The sequence below is a fragment of the Phyllostomus hastatus genome, unplaced genomic scaffold, assembly GCF_019186645.2.
Source record: "Phyllostomus hastatus isolate PE091 unplaced genomic scaffold, TTU_PhHast_1.1 phas_scaffold_501, whole genome shotgun sequence".
Taxonomy (NCBI): domain Eukaryota; kingdom Metazoa; phylum Chordata; class Mammalia; order Chiroptera; family Phyllostomidae; genus Phyllostomus; species Phyllostomus hastatus.
Window position 1 is genome coordinate 10,525,515 of NW_025334033.1, and position 23,522 is coordinate 10,549,036.

A 23,522-nucleotide genomic window follows, 5' to 3' on the forward strand; every position below is an offset into this window, starting at 1 on the left:
AAGTATGTATCAAGTCAGTTTGTAAACTGTCGGCATTCACCCAAGTTTAACGGATCTGCTTGACTCTACAAGCTTTGTCAGGCAGTCCGCGGAGAAAAGCCAGCTCCCAGTAAGAGGGTCCCAACAAGTCTGGCCAGACGCTGCCCCGCGCTGCGCTCCACCACCTCGGGGGCGGAGGACCGGGCTCAGGATTGGCCTAGGCTAAGCCGGAACCGCCCCGGCCTGTCCCGGGCGAGCATTCGCCTCAGGACTTCTCGGGAGGTCCCCGGGGCCGGCGAGGCGGGGGTGCGGGGGTGCGGGGGTGGGGGGGGGGGGTGGGAAGCGAAGTGGGGCGGGGCGAAGCTGGATGGGTGGGGCCTGTCTAGACGTCACCTCGCCAACTGGGCTCAGGATTGGTCGGAGCTCATCAGGCACCACCCCGGCCAGCCTGGGGCGTGCTCATGGGCGGGGCCACCACGGGAGGCTCGTGGGGCGGGTGGGGCTGCGCCCGGGCTGCACCAGGGCTGCGGCTGAATTTGGGGGCTGGTGATGCTGCAGCTGGGCCGGTTTGTCAGGCTTGGGCAGAGGCCAAGGGATGGCGAACGTGCGGGTGGCCGTGAGGGTCCGGCCCCTCAGCAAGAGGTGAGTCTGGGCGGGAGGGGGCGCCTGAGGCGGCAAGTGAGTTAGTAGGGCGAGGTCCCCGCCTCCCCGTCAAGTGATTCCGGCGTGGAGAAATCAGACACAAAGTGGCCCAGAGGGCCAGGGTCCGGAAACCTTAAGGGCCTGGCAAGTTGGGAACTCGGGTCGGGCTTTTGCGTCGTGCCTTGGGGAATAGCGGTTTCTGGTTGGCCTCAGAGGTGGACTGCCCTGTTTCGGCGTCCCTGGAGTGCTGCCACCGGGAGTTTTGAGGGTCCATGGCTCTAGTCTTGACGTACGGATAGGGCGTTTCTCACTGGATGCGTAGAAAAGGGCTGGGAAAATATCTTTACTCCGGGATAGGGATTGTCAGTCTCCTCTCTCTTCTTGCTGGCTCTAAAGTACCTGTGAGGACTGAAGCAGAATTGTGTGTGCACGTGGGTTTCTCTGCGAAGATGTGGAGAAAGGCGGAGTGTAAGACACGGGAGACAGAAATCGTGGTTTCATCCTGGTCTGGACGGCCAAACTGTGAAATAGGGGAAGTTACTGTAACTCCTCTCAGTGTCCGCAGTGCCCATTTCCTCATGGGTAAATCTGATCCTGCACCCCTCAGCTGTGGAGGCTTCCAGTGTCCAGCCACATAATTTCTTCCCCTTTTCACTAATTCTCCACTCACAGGTTAGGAAAGTCAGGGAGGGCTTCACAGAAGGGTTGGTGTTTGAACTGTTTTTTTTGAAGATCTATTCGAGTTTGCTGACAGGTGGAGAAGATGTAAAAAGCACTTGGTAGTAAAAATATTGAAAGCAAAGGACTTAGGCTGTTAGGAAACAGATAAGTTTTGGTTGTTTGGGGAGAGGGTATGTGGAGGGAGGTGAGTGATGGGACATAAAGCTGTGGAGAGTGTGATTTGGGACCAGTGGCACATTTTGGAATTGTTTGGGAAGTTAAAAATTTCCAGGACATAAGATGGCTTGAAAATTGGGGAAAAGGGTCGAAAAAGGCACTGTGTCCCATAATAAAATTTGGTACTATCAGGGATTATGTTTGTCCTAATACAGAGGTGATTGGCTTTGAAAAGTCTTGCAGTTGACAGAGTGATGAGGAGAGGAATGAGATGGGGGAAGAAACAAGAAAAACAGAAAAGAAGGTAGGAAAAAGGCAAAGGAGGTACAACGAAGAAAAAAGGAAAGTAGCTTGAACTGTTGTATTTAGATTGGTAGATGGCTTACAGCATCGGGCTTCTGTATTACTAAGTGTAGTGGCTCAAGGTTGGGTGTTTTCATTGGTGCAACTATTACCATGAGAGTAGCCGCTGACAGAACCTCTTTTTGCAAAACCATTCTTTTTTAAATTATTTTTTATTGTTTGTGCTATCAAAGTTGTCCCGATTTTTCTCCCTTTGCCCTCTTCCACCCAGTCCACCCCCATTCGCAGTCAACCCCCACAATGTTATTCATGTCTAGGGGCCATGCACATATGTTCTTTGTCTAATCCCTTTACCTGCAAAACTATTCTGTTAAGGGTTCTTGGCATAACAACGTTGACCACTCCTCAGAGTAACTTTTCTGTTCCCTGGGAACTAGGAATTTACAATAGCATACATTAGATTAAGAAAAGACTGTTGAAATTGAGATGTTATTTGCAGGCACAGTAGACAATAAGACTTCATTAAACAAAAGTGAAGAGGAAAGAAGGGCATTTACTGAGCTCATGTGAAGAACCTTGAGCAGCAAGCAGTAGAATGCCAAGACTGCAGATATCCAGGTGTTAGTTGATTATTGCAGGCTGAAGATTCAGGAGCACAGATTCAGGAGAAGGTATGGCGAAACCCAGGGTGGCCCCAACTAAGAAGCTGAGACTACTCCCTTTTTCTCATAGAATCCTGCAAAGATGAAGCTATATGCCAAGGTTTGTTATAATTTCCAGCTTCTTTACTGAGGCTCAGCTTAATATAGGGAACCTGCTGATTATGTATTGGGTCGGCCAAAAAGTCTGTTACATTTTTTTCTGTACCATGACTCTAGTAATGCTTAATTGTCTTTTAACTTCATTCAAATCAACTTTGTTAGATTGTATTGTGACAATTGTTTAAAAAAACTTATCAAAATTGGTGAATTTTTGTGCAGCCATTTTTATATTGAAGATAGAAGAAAATACACAATATTTTTGGCATATTATGCTGTACTATTTCAAGAAATGTAAAAACATAACTGCAACACTAAAAAAGGTGTGTGCAGTGCATGGAGAAGGTGCTGTGGCTGATCAAACATGTTAAAGTGGTTTATGAAGTTTCTTGGTACTATTGACATTTTAGCCAAAAAATTTGCTGTGGGGCTGTCTTATGCATTGGAAGATGTTTAGCAGCACCCCTGAGCTCTACCCACTAGAAGCCAATAGCAGGAGATAGCTGACATACTCAAAATCTCCAAGTCAATAGAGTTATTGGTGAAAATGAAAATGAGTCTTTTATTTTATGAAAAAACATAATGGACTTTTTGGGCAACCCAATAGTTTATTCCAAACTTCAATAAGTCATTGGATCTGATGTTGTATTTGGGACAAAATCTTAGAGGTCATATGGTCTAAGCTTCCATTTTTTTTTCTTTCTGATTTTCCAGGTGAGAAATAGTCTTGTGTAAGGTCTAAAAGTAGGTAGAACCAAAAATCAATTAACTAGACTAAACTGTTCCTTCCTGAGATTACAGAAAAGTTGCACTTCTCCATCAAATGCCTGTTTGCTCAGTGGCACTAGAAGCAACCATCCATCAGTAAAATGATACTATGGAAAATGGGTTTGATGCCCTCATCTCTACCTCATAGTTGTTTCCCATGTCAGCAAGTCAGTGTCTCAGCATAGGTGCTGCCCATTGTCTATCTAAAATCCTTCATCACTGAGACAGCACGTTCTCGTCCACCAATACTGTAGGCCCTGGAACACTTCCCACTGCCCTGTCAAAAATTACTTTTCCTATGCTATATTCCCTTTCTGTGCTTTAAAAAATCTGTAAAGTAGAATAACTACTTCAATGTTTTTATGAGTATTAAGGAAAAGAATGTGCTTAAAATACATAGAACAGAATAGAGCTTGGCTCATTTTAAGTGTCCAAATAGAGTATTAGTTATCTAATTCTTAACAACTATTTTTATTTCTCCCTATACTTAGCTAGCTGTCTTTTAAAAAAAAAGTTTCACAAATGAATAAATGAATGGTAATGGTTTGGTTATTTTCTCCTCTAGAACAGTGATTCTGAAATTATGGTAGGCATACATACAGTCCACCTGGGGAGCTTGTTACACTGCAACTTCTTAACAGGAATTTGAATTAACTAGCCCCAGCATCTCCCATGTTTCTCATGAAAGTGGCCCGTGGACTGCTTTGAGAAACACTGTCCTGGGAGTAATGTGTAAGTGAGGACTTTTCCCCGCAAACCCTTCAACCCTAAGGAGTGAGTGGCTGGTGGTGGAACTGAGGACACTGAGGTGAGTGGCAGGTACTCCCCTCTACTGTGTTTAAGGCTGCTCCTCGGTTCGCTTTTCGGGGCTATGTGCTGCCAGCTACCCCACTGAGGTTGGTGCCCTTTCCTTCTGCTGTGCCAAACCTTAATTCATCTTCATTTTGTTCTAGAATGTTTGGAACCACTAGGTTACCAATAGTAAGGGAGGAGCAACATCTCACCCTCCTGTAGTGTTTGTTATATTTTGTTTACTAAGATGTCAAGTTTTTTTTCTTTTTTGGTTGCTTTATGCCAAAGGGTCCTAGATAATAGATTTGGCACAGTTATTGTGTGACTTTTTTTTCTTATTTTCTTTATTGTTCAAATTTACAAAGTATAATCTGTGTATTACTTTTATAGTGAGTGGAGGGATAATAAAACTTACTTTGAACTCAGAAAGGAAAAGAATCTTATAAATATCTTGTAAAATGTTAACACCAAAGATGAAAGATTTTTTTTTTTTAGGAGAGCTGAGGGCTGTCTTGGGTGGGGAAGGGGGAGGGTGAGTGCAGTTCAATGACCCTGGGAGACAAAGAATATATCTCTGCTCATTCAAATATTATCAGTATGAAATGTGAAAGAAACTATATCAGGGCCTTGGGGAAATTTAAGTAACAAAAATGTCATTACCTGGGATAGAAAAAATTTCTATCCAGGCTTTATTTCATTGACAGGTTAAAAAAAAATCTTAAATCTAAAGACATCCCCACCCCCAACCAGCTCCACTTGTCACCCTCCTCTAGTCCTCAAGGTTGCATCCTGGGAATTCAGAGGAAGGATAAAGTGAAACTGAACGTATTTTCTCAGTTTTCAGGTCCTAGGCTAGGAGTAATTAAATTAACTTTCCTTATACTGGAGGAAGTGCTAATGAATTTCTCTTCTATTAACATTTTGGCTGTGAGCACTTTAGCTAAATTTTTTTATGTACTGTGAAAGAATTTTATATTTAGTATATTACATTCATTTTAGGCTTCAGGTGTGCGAGTCACTTGGCTTAAGCCCCTTAAAGCACAATTAGGGATTGGTTAAGTGTTAAGTGTTACCACATAACTGCAACATAGGAAGATTCTTAAAGATCTTGGTGCCCATCTTCATATAAGGAAAGGATTGGGGAAGTATTTTCTCAGGATCTCAATAGAGAGGACCCCAAAGCCCTTTTCATGTTTAAAATCCCAGAGAAAATAAGAGGTGATGCCATGTTGTGTGCTGAACCAACGATACTCTCCAGGGTTTCCAAGCTTGATTTCTAAGGTATAGCTAAGAGCCCAGGCTTTGTGGTCAGACCAATCTGAGTTTAAATTCCAGCTCTGCCACTGCTAGCTGTATGACCTTGGACAACTTACATAATTTTTCTCAGCTTTAGCCTTTAGTCTGTAAAGATGAAGATATGTGAGGAAGGTATCTCAGGAGGATGTGTTAAGAGGGTTGCATAAGATGAAGTACTATAGGTACTGTACCTAATACAGTGTCCAGCATGTAGAGGGCGTCCAATAATGGGGACACTTTGCTGTCCAGAGCCAAATTCTAATGATCCAGAGAAACACTCCAGGTGGGGGACTGTTTGATGTGATGCTTTCAGCAACTTATGGATTCAGGCACCCCAGGTTTGGAGACAGGAGTAGGGAGACATTTTGTCCCAATAGCACTGTTCTCAGCTTCTCTTTCCTTGATTAGGAAAAAAAAAAAAGCAATGTTTCTTCACATATGGCTTTGGGTCTTGTTTCTAGAGAAACCAAAGAAGGAGGAAGAATTATTGTGGAAGTTGATGGCAAACTGGCAAAAATCAGGAATTTAAAGGTAAGCCTGAAATTGTTTCCCTTTTTCTTTCCACTGAGGAGCTGGTTACTACAGGGGCTTCTAGGGTGGGGGTAGGTATGTGAATGTGTTTAGAGAGGGGCAGTGGAAGAGCTTTGACCACTAAGCAAATATAAAACAGCAGGAAAGAAGTACAGGGGATATTGCTGCTGCAGCTCAAGTTCTATCAAACAGAGTGCAGCTATTTGGGAAACTAGTCAGTAGCTTCTTTGAAAGTAAGCACAAAGGCTGAGTGGGTGGGGCGTGGCTAGCTTAAATCATTTTGGGGACAGCCCATGTGGACACCTAACTCACCTGAGCCCAGTCAGACTTTGTGCGGAACCTCTTGTTTGCTATCCCTTTGTCTAGGGGAGTGTGCATTTGCTAATGCAGGATTCATTTTGGCCACAGTGAGGACCAAGAAAGAATCTTCCTATCTCAGGAGGGAGTCAGTCACTAGTCTGGGTCTTGCTACAAAATCTCTTCCACAGATTTCACTGATCTTTGAGTCACAATTGGACTAACTCTGGGAACTTCCTTCCCTATCCCTTCCCTAGCCCTCCTAGGGCTAATTTCCTCCATTACATTCCTCCTTTACCAGGCCAGTGGAAGTGGAAGGGTTTCTTTCTTTCTGGGCCTTGGGGAGTCAAGGGAAACAGGGGAGCTGGCCAGGTGACCTCCAGAGTGAGGGTTATTTGGACCCCCGTCCTCCCAGCCATGCCCACTCCCGTGTCACTTCTGTGATGCAATCTGTTTCCTTTTGTCAGTAGCTCTCCTGGGGTAGAAAACAGGAACCACCACCTGTCAACAGAAGCTCCCTGGGGACAAAAGACCTTTTATTCTTTGCTGTCTCTTACTTATGTCTCTTGCCTAATAACTTCAGCTGCTTTGTTCTGAGAGATCATATTTTTGGTTCTTAATAATTTCTGGCCCAGATCAAACTCTAATAGGCCTCCCACACTTTGCTGGCTGCTTACTTCCCTGAGGTCAGTTCCCTTCTAAGAATCCCTTAGTTATTCTGATAGCCTCATTCTACTGTGGTTTGTGAGATCCTAGTGCTAGGGGTTGTCTCTTCCTCTCCAGAGTCTAAATTTTAAATAGTATGCCATTCTCCCCAGTACAGTACCTGGGGGTCAGTGCAGTTCCAGCCTCTGGCTCTGCCCTCATCTACCTTGGACAGTTGGGGTTGATCCTAGCTCTTCTGTCCAATATGCTTCTGATTCACTGGGGTGGGTCCCCAGGGACCTCTGTGAAAGCCGTAGGTTGGTAGAGCCAGTCAGGCCCAGGGACTAAAGTATTCATGCATTTCTGTGTCTGCTACAGAAATGCTTAGAGAAAAAATGATAGTGATAAAAAGATGTCCAAAGTGGTAAAGGTTTTCTCTCTCAAGTTGTCCTACACCTCATTTGGTTGGTTCACATGTAGGTAGATATATGATAGTATGATAGACATTTAATTAATTCTCTGGGGCTTTATTGAACCTAACAAAATGAGGAGAGAGCTTATTTTTTTTCTTTTTTAGATAGATATCAAAAAGATTCTCATGACCATTCCAGGTCTCTCTAGCTACAGCAGAGAGGAATCAAGTGCCACTAGCTAGATTTTGATATTGTAATAGAGAGGACACTGGATCCTATGTTTGATTTTAGGTGGACAGTCGATCAGATGGCTTTGGCGACTCCCGGGAGAAGGTTGTGGCATTCGGCTTTGATTACTGCTACTGGTCAGTCAACCCAGAGGACCCCCAGTATGCATCTCAGGAAGTGGTAATGTCATTTTTCCTTCATTCTTCTCAGTTTTTTATAACTGTATAATTATGAGGTCTATCCAGAAGGTGTCCAGCCAGATAATATGAAAAATAGAGACATTTATTGAAGAAGTTACAAGATACAAGAAACATTGTACATAGGATGATTATGCCTCAGTCCCTTTCAAAGCAGGCATCTTGGGACCTCACACAGTTCACCCAATCACCATCAGCTGCCCCATTGTATTTTTCTGAATCTCATCGGTGGTCTGAAATCTCTTTCCTTTCTAAGGTGATTTTAGTTTTGGGAAAAGCCAGAAGTTGCAGGGTACCAAATCTAGGCTGTAGGGTGGCTGAGTCACCTGGGTGATATGATATTTCGCCAAAAAACTCTGCACGAGATGTGATGCATATGCAGGCACATTGTGGTGATGAAGCTGCCAATCACCAGTTGCCTATAGCTGCAGCCTTCTGAATCATCCAAACAGTTCCTGTGGAGGAATGTTTAAGCTGAACACAAAATTTGATGCAGATTTGTTGTTCTACTTGCTCATTTTGAATGCAATAGCCACACAGCACATATGCTCACTCAACGGTATCTACTGCCCCCACCGACCAGTACAGTGAAGTTGTCATTGTTTATACAAGTGCATTCCAGTCCACTCTCCTTGGCTGCCAGGTTACGTGGATGTTGCGCAAACCATTTCTCAATATTTTAACAATGGCTGGACTTTTTCTGGACAGACCTCATATTGGGAAATTAACATGGAATCTGGGCCCTGCCTATTTTTTACTTATGGTAGTTTAATCACAAACCAATGATATTTGATCTGAGAAGTGGTAGTGAGAGGCATCAATTTGTAAAAAGAGTAAAGGACTGCTTGCTCAGGGCATGGGAGTTGGCTAGTTGTTTATTTATGCTTGGGCCTCAGCGTGATCCAGGTGTGTACAAGTTAGTTTAGGTAGTGCTCTGCTGCTATGGTAAGTGAATGGCCTCATCTCAAATTTGGCCTTGTGTTGTATGCAACCTAAGGGTCCAGGAATCCTAGAGGCTAGTACCTTCTTTGAGCCTTAGGCTTGTGCTCCTAGGCTGAGTATAGAGGGCTAGAATTCCCTCATTCTTCCCTTCTGCATGGAACATGTGGAAACAGGACCCTAGACCACTGTGGGATTTGTTGTCTCTGAGGGCTCCTTCTGTTATAATACAAGCGCCCTACTTTGTCATCAAACTGCGTTTGCTGTAAATGCTCAGCAGGAAAAGGCAGTGTGGGCACTGGATGGCCCTTCCTGAACCTCCCCTGTCCTTTGGAATTCAAGGGCACTGGCAGGTCCAGGCTTGTCTTATGGCCCTTGATTTTTACCCTAGCACTCAAGTATCTCTGAGGTATCTGGTGCCTGGTGTTTGTAATTGTTTTACTGAGATCCTCCAAGAAGAGCCAGGAAAGAAACTGACTCTCAAATCAGAGGATGGGTTATCTCCAGCAGCTGGGACTGTATCTGTGGTGTAGGAGGCAGTGCTCTTTCTATTCGCGGAAATTGTGAGCATACTGATGGCTATTTCAGTCCTCCCAGGTCATCACACTCCTAGGGCTGGCTGTTCTATAGCTAAGAAAAAGAAACTATTTTGTGTAACATTTGATCAACATCTGGGAGGGGTGTATGTGTGTATAAACAGAACAAAACCACATGTCTGTCTCTATATCAACAAGCTTGGATATGATTTTTGGTGTGTGGGTCACATTTTGCATTTATGTAGCTTAAGTGTATAAAAGTAATCTGATAGAAGCCCAGAAGACCATAGATGAGGAGAATTCATAAGTATGATTCTTCCTGCCTGATTTGAAGTTCAATGGAAAGATCAAATGGGATTTGGACAGGAAGCCTGTGCAGAGAGATAAAACTAGAATCTCCTGAGGTTGATTCTGGCTTGTTTATTAATTGTCTAAGGCTGTCATTGGTCCCAAGGGGAGTCAGGACAGTAGAGAAAAGGAAAAGAAACTTTGTTACAGGCTGGAGTAGAGCCAGAGGTCCCAGAATGGTGTCAGGACTCACATCCATATGATGTGGTCAGAGGGACTGATTACTGTATCATAGAAACTGGACCCCAGATGTAATCCTAATCACTACAGCCCTGAGGTCACCAGGGGCAGGAGAAGCAGATTATCATAAAAGCATAGGACTTGGGGTGGGAAAGAATTTAGAGGTCACCGAGTTTATCCTCTCCCAAAGTATAGCTGTCTTCTCTGCAGCATTTGTGATCATATGTGGGGTGGGGGGCGGTGGAGAAAGAGATCAGTCTTGTTAAGTACAACTTAGATATAGTAAAATTCACCTTTTTAGTGTACAGTTCTATGAGTTTTGACAAACACAGTTGTGCAGTTTACCATCAATATATAAAACAGTGCATCACCCCAAAATTCCTTCCTGTCCTTTGCAGTCAAACCACTCTCTTAGCCCCTGGTGACTACTGACCTGTTTGCTGTCCCTACAGTTTTGTCTGTTCCTGAATGTCTATCAGTATAATAAAATGGTATGTAGCCTTTTGAGTCTGGCTTTTCTCATTCAATATGATATAGACAAGAGTCATCTCAACTGTTGTATATATCATGTCTTATTCTGACCTTGATTCTGAATTATTTAAATCATCTTGCCCAAAAGGAATCTCATGGCTTTGAAAGCACTGATTCTAACTGCAGAGAGGGACTAAGTCCCTGCAGGTCTGTGCCTCCTCCATGTCTGAGTCTCTTGTTGTAAAGGAAGGACTGTCATCACTCTCAGAAATACAACATTGATTTCCGAATAGCCAAATATCTGAGGGAAGAATTTCCCCCATTGACCTTAGAGGAATTTTGAGCAACATTATAAACCATTGCTTGACAGATATTGACAAGACCATTACCTATTTGATATCAGTGCTGCCTCATCATAGTCTCTTAGAATGTGAGAGCTCAAAGGGAACTTAGCAGTCATCAGCACTATTGATATTCTGGCCAGATAATTCTTTGTTGTGGGATCTGGCCTGTGCACTGTAGGATGTATAGTAGCGTCCCTGGCCTCCACCCACTAAATACCAGTAGCAATCCCAGTCATGACAATCAAAAATATTTCCAGACACTTCCCACCAATCTATGCCAACCCCCTCATGTTCTAGAAATAGCCATGTGACTTACAGGGTGTTATACAGGCAGTAAATTCATAAGAGGGACTAGACCCATGCTTCCTATGTTGGTCTTTGCACTGTATTGTACCATTCTACCTCCCTCTTTTATGTCTTACAGCCTCAAAAGGTAAGTCCAAGATTAAGATTCCTTAGTGTGTTAGCCCTTCCCTGTCCTTAGTGGTGACGCACTGGAGCACACAGACCAGGCGCCAGCACACACGGGCCTCCAGAGACACTCAGCTACCGCAGGTCCTGCTGAGGGGTGGCTTCATTTGTTAAATACCTGTGTCTTCTAGGTATTTATCCTTTCTTTTGATCATCTCCCAAAATCTATTAAGTCTGTATTATTTTCTCCATTTTATAGATAAGGAAACTGAGGCACAGAATGCTCACAAGACTTGGTCTGTAAATGGTAGTGCAGGGATCCAAACCCACGACTGTCCAACTCGGAATTGCATGCCACCTCCACCAAGCCTCACTGACTCCCGAAGTGGAAAAAATCCCATTTACTCGACTAGTGACCTGGCCATTTCTTTGGAAATATTATCTGATTTGATCTTTTCAACACCCTAAAAGGTAGAAGATTTTATCCTTCTTTTATAGTTGAGGAGATTTAGGCTTAGAGAGGTTACATGATCCACCCAAAGTCAGAAATGGGTCTTAGATTTGAACACAAGATCATCTGTATACAAAGTTCATGTTCTTTTTATACTACAGCGTAAAAAGGGGAAAAAAGAGGGTTATAGGAAAAGGAGGGAATGTAAACTGGGGGAAAGGAGAGATGGTGAAGGGCAAAGGGAGAGAGAGAGAAAAGAGTGTAGTGGGTGGGGACTGGCAGGGAATCATGCCAACTGTCTTGTCCATCACCCCATGACCCTGGGGTCATTGGCCTTTCATTCTTTTTTTTTAATTAAAAAAATGTCAATTATAGTTTACATTCAATATTATTTTGTATTAGTTTCAGCTGTACAGCATAGTGGTTGGGTAATCATATACTTTACAATATTCCCCTCAATATTTCCAGTACCCTCCTGGCACCATACATAGTTATTACAATATTATTGACTATATTCTCTATGCTATGCTTTATGTTTGTGTGACCGTTTTGTACTTCTTAATTTCTTCTACCTACCAATCTGTACTTCTTAATTTCTTCACCTTTTTCACCCAGTCCCTGAACCCTGTTTTCCTCTGGCAAACTTCAGTCTTTTCTTTCTTATTCTCTTCCTGTTTTGTTTATTTATTTATATTTTTCATTAGATTTCACATAAGTGCAATCATATATTTGTCTTTCCCTGGCTGACTTATTTCACTCAGCATAATACTCTCCAGGTCCATCCATGCTGTTGCAAATGGTAATCAGCTTCTCATTCTTAAGGCAGGTTGTTACTGGTCTAAATTGTGTTTTTATTTTTTAAAGATTTTATTGATTCTTTTTAAAGAGAAGGGAAGGGAGGGAGAGAGTGTGAGAGGAACATCAATCGGTTGCCTTTTACATGCTCCCTAGCCAGGGAACCGGGGCTTGTGCCCTGACCAGGAATCGAACCAGTGACGTGAGTGCTAGGCCTTGGGTCCCTAGTGTGATTACCACTGTCACAGTATGAGAGAATCAAGGCCCATGCTTCTAAGAGTTGAACTAGATTTGAAAATCCCTTCTTTGAATCTGGTTGTGATCCCTTCTGGGATCAGCATGCTCTACTTGGAAAATTAGCTTCCCTTCCTTCCTGTGGGTCAGGAACATTTGTTGGAGCCAGAGTCCTCTGCTGAAGTGTATTGTGTTTGGGTGATTGTGTGTTTGTAAAACTTTCCGTGAGGACCATTAGCTCAGCTTTACCCACCAAGGACTGTAACTGGCTGTGAAAACAAGTGCAGACTGAGTCAACAGAAAGCAAGCACGTCCAGGAACAAAAAGCCACCCAGCCCTTTCTGGAAAGTAGTTGCTCCTATTCTCCTGGGAATCTTTGTTTTAAAATGGTCTGTTATTTAGCTAAAACACAATACCTAAAACACTTGTAGCTTTTCCAGATAAAAGTCATGTGAGTGAGCAGATTTCTTCCCCACAACCAATGAATACAAAACTGAAAGTATAGCAGCGATGTGATTATGCATGTTGTTTTTTAAGTATACTTTATTGATTATGCTATTAGTTTTCCCAGTTTTTTTCTCCCCTTTGTCCCCCTCTGCCCTGCACTCCCCCAGCCCTCCAACCATCCCCGCCCCTTGTCTATGGGCTGTTCATATAAGTTCTTAAGCTTCTCTGTTTTCTATACCATTCTCATGCTTGTTGTTTTAATATGTTTAGTCTCCACATACACTGAGCATTAAATGGCACACAGAGTATATCCATTTTTTACCCTCAAAGAGCTGAGAGCGGGGGAGAGAGAGAGACTGTGTGTGTGTGTGTGTGTGTGTGTGTGTGAGAGAGAGAGAGAGAGAGAGAGAGAGAGAGAGAGAGAGAGAGAGAGAGAGAGAGATTCTTTGGTGAATATTTTCTCCAGTTCCGAACTTCAGCTTGAGGATGTCAAGAACTTGGACAGGCTTCAGAGGAATGCACCCTCCACCCCACATGATTAAAGGGCTCCCCACAGGAACCAAGAGGAAAACCACTGCCAGCGTGGCATACCCGTATGCATTCTACATGGGATAATTTAATGAAGGAATGTTGGTCCAGAGGTAGGAAGATAGGGAAGCAATAATAACACTCTGCAGGTACAGAACATGATGATTTTAGTAGTTTATGGAGCATTAGAACTAGCTGGTCTTCATTGCCATTAGGATAAAATACAGGATTTCGATATTTTGAATTAAACTGCAGAGGATGATATGTTTTTAGGACATGAAAAGTAACTTGTGCAGAATTTTTGACTCCTGTTACATGGTTTCTAAATAGTTTGATTTTAGAATTCCAGAGTGTTGACATTAGAAGAAATGCTAGAGAACATTCAAGACACTTATTTTAAAGACGCAAGTCTAGAGAAACAAAAATAACAGTTACAGATTTTTTTTTTCTTTTTGGCCAGTCCAGAATTGTGCTTTATGTTGCAGGGAAATGCCTGTTATTTATTCTAGTGACAGAGACCATGAACTGCACCGTGGAGGTTCCTGCACGGCAGGAAATGTGCCGCTTAGCAGAATCACAAGGAAAGATCTTTTTCTTTAGATTGGACTTCTTGGCCCTGTACTCAGTCAGATGAGGCAATTGTACTATTGCCATCTAGTAGTATGGGGGAGGATTGAGTGCCTACACGGTCTGTCCAAAGATATCCAGCCATGTAATATGAAAAATAGAGACATTTATTGAAGAAGATACAAGATGCAAGAAACATTGTACATAGGACAATGATGCCTCAGTCCCCTTCAAAGTAGGCACCTTGGGACCTCACACAGTTCTCCCAGTCACCATCAGCTGCCCCATTGTATTTTCCTAAATCTCATCAGTGGTCTGAAATCTCTCCCCTTTCTAAGGTGGTTTTAGTTTTGGGAAAAGCCAGAACTTGCAGGGCACCAAATCTAGGCTGCAGCAGGGCTGAGTCACCTGCGTGATTTGATGTTTTGCCAAAAAACTCTGCATGATGTGCGATGTACATGCAGGCACACTGTGGTGAAGAAGCTGCCAATCACCAGTTGCCTATAGCTGCAGCCTTCTCAATCATCCAAACAGTTTCTCTGGAGGAATGTTTAAGCTGAACAGAAAACTTGATGCAGATTTGTTGCCCTACTCACTTAGTCATTTTTGACTGCTATGTCCACACAGTACACATGCTCACTCAATGGCATCTACAAGCCCCACTGACTAGTACAGTGAAGTTGTCATTGTTCATACAAGTGCATTCCAGTCCCCTCTCCTTGGCTGCCAGGTAACATGGATGTTGTGTAAACCATTTCTTGATATTTTAACAATGGCTAGACTTTTTCCAGACATCATCATCATCATCATCATCATTATTATTATTATTATTATTATTATTATTATTATTATCTGAGCAGGCTGCAGTTAGGAGCAGTTTCTGTCTAGGGACTCAAACCCATTATAAGATGAAGACAAATGTTCTATTACCTCTTGCCTCAGAAAGTGAGTAGGATGAGTCAACAGAAAGCAAGCACGTCTAGGAACAAAAAGCCACCCAGCCCTTTTGAGAGAAGGAATATGACCCTCACTTCTTTTTATGCCTTCACTTCTTCTGAATTTGGAGTGTGAATGAAGGCTTTAGGGAAAGAATACAGAAATCAGAATAGTTACTAAAATTGAAGAGGGGAAACATGAGGAAGAAATGAAGGTGAGAAGGAATTTGAGAGTTCACGGAGGGGAAGATGCTATTAGGATCCTATCACTATTTACAGTAGACATTATCAATATTATCTCCATTTTATGGAGATGCTCATCTAGGTGGAATAGCTCACCTTAAGGTTTCACAATCAAGTGATGAAACAAGCATTCAAACCTTTTACTGTGTGACTCCAAAGTCCATGCTCTCAAATGCTGAGCCACACACAGCTCTATTTCTGCATTTCCAGTGCTACAAATCTTAAATTAATGCTAATTGAATTAATGATTCAACTTATGGTTCAGTGGGACAAGTTGGGACTCTGCCTTCCTGATCTTGCTGCTTGTTTTGAGAGGGCCTTGTAGTTTGCCTAAGTTAGAGAACCATGGACTCAGTTCTGTGCATCCCCTTTCCCTAATGCATGTATGTGCAAGGGAGCTGGAGAACATGTGGGCGTCAAAGCATTTTCTCATGAATATTTGCAGAGCTGTGTACATTCCATCGCTGGTGCTGTTTCTTCCCAACCAAGATGGAGACAGAAGTAGAAACTTTATAAGAAAAAGCCTTTTTGTGCAATAACTGGATGGGGCTCTGCAGGCATGAGTGGGGGGAGGGTGAGCACCATGAGCATTCCATTTCGGTGTGGTCCCTCTGCCAGCACCACAGCTGCTCAGCTCTATAAGCGTGTCCATGGGCTGGATTTTAAAGGAATAAGGTCATTTTTTTGGCTTCATCTAACTAATTTTTCCCCTCTCTAGAAAATAGATTATGAACCCTTAAAGACAGAAAAATCTGTAAAACAGAGAGCCTTAACACTTACTGTTTGCTGCTGGTGCTGGATGCCTATACAAAAATGAATAGCAGAAACTAGAGAAATCTTTTTAAATGCAAAAAAAGCTTGTTTGGATTTTTTTTCCTGTGTGAGACAAGGGTAATAGGAGTTTCTGGTAATAGCTGGAGTCCTTGAGATCTCGGCGAAAAAGAGAGATTGTCTGTAGGGGAGGCAAGCCCTAAGCTTGGTAATCAGTTGCAGACTTGGGCAGCCTGAGTCTTGAGTCAGTTGTCCTTCACATTGCCCAGCAGTTTTCTTACTTGCATCTGCAATGCTGAGACCTTCTCCTGTATTCCCATTCCTTTTACATTTGAATTTGTCCTGGGGTTTAAAAGAATTATCAATTAATTCCTTAAAGAAGAGAAGTATGATAATGGCGGTGATAACCTTGAGAGTCTTTGGAAAAACTGATTTGCAAAATCACGTAAGCAGGAGGATATAAAATGAAGAGCAGCTCTTTGAACAAAAGGTCTGTGTTCACCACAGTTGTGCGCTGACTGACTGATAACAGTAGGCCTCTCCCGAGGAGGCCACCTGGTCTGCTTCTCTAGGTGCTAAATTCTCTCCCACATAGTTGCACAGTAAGCCTGTGTCCAAGTACCCTCTCAGCACCATTTCAATGGTCCTCTGTTTGGGGTAGCCAGTCCAGCTGGCCAACAAAAGGACCCTTCTAAGTGCAGTGTTCTGAAAAGGGTTCAGACACTGGGGTGGGGGGGAATGGGGCTTGTTTCTCTGTAGTTCTGTGCTTAGCAGAAAGTGGATAACTGCACAACGAGTGTCAGCAAATTAATTTGTTTATTAAAATATTTTGCTATAGAGGTAATACAAACTAATTGTAAAATATTCAAACTATATATATATATATATATATATATATATTCAAACTTTATATATATATATATATATAAAGGAGAAAAGGGAACCCTAGTACACTATTGGTGGGAATGCAGACTGGTGCAGCCACTGTGGAAAACAATATGGAATTTCCTCAAAAAACTAAAACTGGATCTGCCTTTTGACCCGGCAATTCCACTGCTGGGATTATTCCCTAAGAACCCTGAAACACTAATTCAAAAGGACCTATGCACCCCAATGTTTGTAGCAGCACAATTTACAATAGCCAAGTGCTGGAAGCAGCCCAGGAGCCCATTAGTAAATGAATGGATCAAAAAACTGTGGTACATTTACACAATGAAATACTACGCAGCAGAAAGGAAGATCTCTTACCCTTTGTGACAGCATGGATAGAATTGGAGAGCATTATGCTAAGTGAAATAGGCCAGGCAGTGAAGGACAAATACCATATGATCTCATCTATAAGTGGAACCTAATCAATAAAACAAACAAGCAAGCGAAATATAACCAGAGACATGGAAATTAAGAACAAATCGACAGTAAGAGAGGAGGGGGTGGGAAATAACGGGGAAAAGGAGGGAGAGGGTCATCAAAGAACATATATAAAAGACCCATGGACAAAGCCAAAGGTAGGTAGGATTGAGGGTGGGAGGTAGGGGTGGGTGGGGTGGAGGAAAGTGGTGGTGGGAAAATGGAGACAACTCTATTTGAACATTAATTAAAAAATTGATAAAAAATAAAGTGAAAAAACCTTCCTCTTCTATGCCTCCCCACCAGTCTCATTCTCTAGAGCAGGGGTGTCAAATTCATTTTCACTGGGGGCCACATTCAGCCTTCTAAGGCTGAATGTAATTTTAGGACTGTATAACTGTAACTACTCCCTAACTAGGAAACAAGGTACCGGTCTGGATAGAACAAGGTGGACGGCCGGATTCGGCCCACGGGCCTTGTGTTTGCTACCTGTTGCTCTAGCGGTAACCACTGTATACATTTTTTTGATACCCTTCCAGGCATTCTCTAAAGATAAGTAAGCATATAGTATATATCTTTTTTTTTTAAAAGGGCCTTACACTGTATATACTGTTTTTCAACTCGCTTTATTCTACTCCACTTATCTTGACCCTAATTCATTTGCGGTACCTGTAGTTCTACCTCACTGTTTTAATACTGCATAGAATTGCACTGTATGAAGGTATAACAGTTTAGTTTTCTGTGATGGACAGTTAGGATATTTCCAGATTTCTGCTATCATACATAATACCGGCATGAACATCTTTGCATTTTTACAAGTATAACTGGAAGATAAAGTGCTAGAAGTACAGCTTCAGATTCTAAGAGTATGTATAGTTGAAATTTCAGTAAATTTTGTCTGCCTTACAAAAAGATTGTACCAATTTACACCCTTAACAGTAATGTATCAGAATACGTTACCACATCCCATGTCAATACTAGGTCATACTTCTTCATCTTTGCCTATCTGATATGTAGAAATAGTATCTTATTGTTGCGTTTTCTTTATTATAACTGAAATTGAGCATTTTTTGTTTCTTCACCATTTGTATCTTTTCTTTCCTGTGAGTTATGTGTTCATGTATTTTCCCCATTTTTCTACTGTATTGTTTATCTTTTTCTCTTATTTTTAAGAGAAATTAACACATTAAGTAATTTGATCCATATGTCATACATACTGCAAACATTTTCCCTGCTTTTCCTTTTGTTTTTATTCTCTTTATGATAATCCTCCCACCATGTGTGTGTTTAGGTGTAATTGAATTTATCAACCTTTCTCTATGGCTTCCTGGTGTGTGAAGCCTAAAAAGCCTCCTGTTCTGAGATTATAAAAATACAAGGGGGGACCCAAAAAATCCTGAAATTTATTTATAAAAAACTGTGTATTTATTCTTACATGTTTAAATTTCAGTCACCTTCAAAGTACTCTCCATTTGATGCAATAAATCTATTGAGACATTTTTTCCACTGCTCAAAACAGTTGAACTTGTCAATTTTGCTGCCTTTTAGTGCTTCTGCCATTTTTTGTTCCACTTCTTCCACATTGGCAAAGTGTTTCCCTTTTAAGGACGTTATTTTCATCTGGGGAAACAGAAAAATAATTTCTCAGAGTGAGATCAGGTGAATAGGGAGGGTGGGACACAAGAGTCATGCCATTTTTGGTCAAAACTGCTAAACACTCAGTGTGGTGTGGGCAGGTGCACTTGTAAATCATGAAATGGGCAAATGTGTTGAACAAATCTTCCCCCAAAATTCACTGAAGCCGAATATAGTCTCTCACAACAATACCAGTTGGTACACTGATACAGATGGTTTTCTAGAACACCCACCTAGTTGGGGAGGCCTGTACTATGAGGGGCCTGTCATCCAGAAGGTAATTCCAGGATTTTTGCAGGGGGTTCCCCCTTGTATTCACCATGTTTTTTCTTTCTGGTATGATATCAGATTTATCTCTTTAATATTTAAATATTTGGTCCATTTGAAATGATACAGGGCTTTATTTTTCCCCCAGATAGTTAGCCAGTTGTCCCATTATCATTTATTGAACACCCTTCCTTTCTCCACTGATGTAAAAAGCCACTTTTATCATGTATTATATTCCAGTGGGGACTCTTAAAATTCCACTTTGTTCCATTGATCTATTTGTATTCTTGTACCAGAACCATGGTTTCAGAAGTTTTCAAATATACATAAAGGTACATACCATACTATTTCACTGCTTTTTATTGTTGGACAGGATTAATTCTTTCCATTTCTTTCTTAGACTGCCCTGGTTATTTCGGTCATCGCTATTCCCCCAAATGCCATGCACTTCCCTGCTTTTGCTCATGCCTGCTCCTCTTTTTAAAATATATTAAAATATCTCATCTCCCCAGTTCCTGCCATTCAAGATGTTCTTCAAGAGTCATTTAAAATGAGACTTCCTTCTTGAAGTTGTCACCCTTAGATTCTCATAGTATCTGTTACACCCTTGTGACACTTTCTGGGTATTAACTAAAATTAGTGCTCTTTGGGTAAATGACTTACCTATTTTATTATACTAAGTGATCCTTGAAGGCAGACTAGGCCTCATCCATCTTTGAATAGCCCCCATTCCCTAGAACAGTGACATTTCATTCATTCAGTAAGCATTTAGGAAGCAACTACCATCAGCAACACAGTGGGCCTGAATGCTGTGGGAAATATAGAATAACTTAAGATATGATCCTTGCCCTCAGAAAGTTTACAATCTTATTGAGAATACCAGGCTTTAGGCACATAAAATAATTGACAGTGCCAAGCATTCCAGTGTTAAATGATTAATAACTACAGTAAGTACTTCAGGAATGCAGAGGAATAACACACCATCCATAGATCACACTGAATGAATTTAAAGGATGCCATTTCAGTCAGAGGGAAACGCATAAGCAAAGATTCCAGGACATGGATGTATAAGCTGTTTTCAAGGGGTTAGGTGGGGCCAGTACAGGGTGAAGTTAAGAGGATGGAGTCACAATGTCCACCTCTCCAACTGTTCTGGGAGTCCAGACTCCCACATTCCATCTCTGAGCTGCCCAGACTCCTGGGGGACACGAAAGCTAAACACAGTTTCTCTGGCACAGTGGCAAAGTGGCCTCAGGAGCATCCTTGATACTTAGCTGAATCTAGCAGATACAGGCACATCATCACTCCCATTCCAGAAGCAAGGAAAGGAAAATGGGTACTTTCACTTTAGATAATTTTGGAAGCCATGAAGATTTTTAACCTGAGCACAGGAGGCAGGATATCCTGGGTTATAAAAACAGCATTTACACATTCAACAAACATTACTTATTGTATGTCAGGAGTATGCTAGGTGCTGGGTAATCGAACTGTGTGTGTATGTATGTGTGTGTGAGAGAGAGAGAGAGAGCGGTGCGGAGAGAGAGAGAGAATGCATATGTATGACAGAGTTTTGCTCAGTGTCTTTACCTCACTTGATATATCTCCTTTTCTGCAGACCAGATTTCAAGCAAATCTAATGTCTTTTTAAAAGGTTCCTTCTTGTCTAGAGGTTCTGATAGTCTGCAGTGCCTGTATCATCTTTCTGTCCATGCCATTGTTGCTTGGATGTTACTGTCTTTCTGTTTCCATACCCTGGGCTTGGAGCCATGGTACCTCATCTTTGCTACTCTCTCAGGAGCCTGCCTATGGGCCATCTTACAGATCTGTTGTTGTTGCAAATGGTAGAAGTGTGCTTATTTTAACATTTAAGCCACTTTCTTGTAGAAAAATAGCCCTAGGTGCACATTACTGGCTTTTCCTTACGTAGTTGGTTGGCCAAAAAGTCCATTTAATTTTTTCCTAAAATGAAATATTTTTCATTTTCACATTTTGAGTACATTGGCTGTCTCCAGCTATTGGCTTCTAGTGCAGCTAAACATCTTTCAATGCATAAAGACAGCCCCACAGCAAGGAATTATTTGGCCAAAATGTCAACAGTACCAAGAAACTTCACAAACCACCTTTGACATGTTTGGTCAGTTATAGCACCTTCTCTGTACACTGTACAAATCTTCTTTTCATTTTTGTTGCATTTTTACCTTTCTTGAAATAATGATAAAGCATAATACACCAAAAATGTATATTTTCTTCCATCTGCAATATTAAAATGGCTGCACAAAAATCCACCAATTTTGATTTTTTAAAAAATTCATGCTGATATGACAGCTGTCACAATACAATCTAACAAAATTGTTTCAAATGAAGTTAAAGACAACTAAGCACGAACTTCCAGTCAAGATGGAAGTGTAGGTAGACATACTGTGCCTCCTCGCACAACCAAAATAAGGGCAACAACAATTTAGAAACAAAATAACAACCAGAACTGACAGAAAATTGAACTGTATGGAAGTGGGACAACCAAGGAGTTAAAATAGACACATTCATCCAGACCCGTAGGAAGGGTGGAGTTGGGCAACTGGGTAGAGAGGGGTCATAGCATAAAAAGTGGTGGCACCAGGCGAGTAAGGCATCCAGGGTGTGCAAGACCACAGTGGGCGGACCCTGGGCTTGCAGGCTGAGGCTGGCAGACCCCAGGAGTGGGGTGGCAATGGGCAGACCCAGTAAGGCAGCAATTGTGAAGTGAGGCACTGTGTGCAAGGAGGCTGGCTGACCGGGTGGTCCCACATTTGCTTGCAGATAAACCAGGTGAAACTGGGGAATGAGACAGACTGTGCAATCCAGGGTCCTAGCACAGGGAAATAAAGCCTCAAAACATGGATTGAAAACACCTGTGGGGATTGAGGTGCAGAGAGAGACTCCCAACCTTACAGGAGAGTTCACTGGAGAGACCCACAGGGTCCTAGAACATACAAAAGCTCACCCACCTGGGAATCAGCATCAGAAAGGCCCAGTTTGCTTGGGGGAAGCGGCTGAAGGGACTGAAATCTGACAGAGAGCTGAACAAGCACCATTGTTCCCTCTCGGACCCCTGCCCCACATACAGCATCACAACCCAGCAACTGGGTTGCCCCGCCCTGGTGAACACCTAAGGCTCCGCCCCTTATACACAATAGGCGCGTCAAGACAAAAAAAAATGGCCCAAACAGAAGAACAGATCAAAGCTCCACAGCAAATACAACTAGCGACCAAGAGATAGCCAACCTATCAGATGCACAGTTCAAAACACTGGTGATCAGAATGCTCACAGATTTGGTTGAATTTGGTTGCAAATTAGATGAAAAAATGAAGGCTACAATAAGAGAAATGAAGGAAAATGCACAGGAAACCAATAGTGAAGGAAAGAAAACTGGGACTCAAATCAATGGAGTGGACCAGAAGGAAGAAAGAAGCAATCATACAGAAAAGAATGAAGAAACAAGAATTTAAAAAAATGAGGAGAGGCTTAGGAACCTCCAGGACATCTTTAAACATTCCAACATCTGAATTATAGGGGTACCAGAAGGGGAAGAGGAAGACCAAGAAATTGAAAACTTATTTGAACAAATAATGAAGGAGAACTTCCCCATTCTGGCAAAGGAAATAGACTTTCAGAAAGGCCAGGAAGCTCAGAGAGTCCCAAAGAAGTTGGACCCAAGGAGGAACACACCAAGGCGCATCATAATTACATTAGCCAAGGTAAAAATGCAGGGGAGAATCCTAGGAGCAGCAAGAGATAAGAAGACAGTAACCTACAAAGGCCTTCCCATCAGACTGTCAGCTGATTTCTCAAAAGAGACCTTACAGGCAAGAAGGGGCTGGAAAGAAGTATTCCAAGTCATGAAAGGCAAGGACCTACATCCCAGATTGGTTTATCCAGAATGGAAGGGCAGATAAAGTGCTTCCCAGATAAGGTCATGTTAAAGGAGTTCATCATCACCAAGCCCTTATTATATGAAATGTTAAAGGGACTTATTTAAGAAAAGGAAGATAAAATATATGAACAGTAAAATGATAACAAATGCACAACTATCAACCACCAAACCTAAAAAAAAAAAACAAAAACAAAAATGAACTAAGCAAACAACTAGAACAGGAACAGAACCACAGAAATGGAGATCACATGGAGGGTTAGCAACAGAGAGGGGGAAAAGGTATGAGAATAAGTAGCATAGATGGTAGGTAGAAAATAGACAGGGGGAGGGCAAGAATAATATGGGAAATATAGAAACTAAAGAACTTACGACACATGGACATGAACTAAAGGGGGAGTTTGTGGATGGGAGAGGGTGTGCAGGGTGGAGGGGAATGAAGGGTGGGGAAATGGGACCACTGTAATAGCATAATCAAT

The 23,522-nt window shown here is 42.1% G+C and overlaps 1 protein-coding gene across 1 annotated transcript in view; it reads left to right on the forward strand.

Moving 5' to 3' along the window:
- Window positions 1-500: 500 nt before the first annotated feature.
- The window catches only part of STARD9 (StAR related lipid transfer domain containing 9), a 116,630-nt gene continuing 93,608 nt past the window's right edge, over window positions 501-23,522 (forward strand). Inside the window, exons 1-3 of the mRNA XM_045822223.1 lie at window positions 501-621; window positions 5,837-5,906; window positions 7,553-7,669. Of these exons, the coding sequence (XP_045678179.1) occupies window positions 575-621; window positions 5,837-5,906; window positions 7,553-7,669 (234 nt within the window). The 5' untranslated portion in view covers window positions 501-574. The remainder of the gene's footprint in view (window positions 622-5,836; window positions 5,907-7,552; window positions 7,670-23,522) is intronic.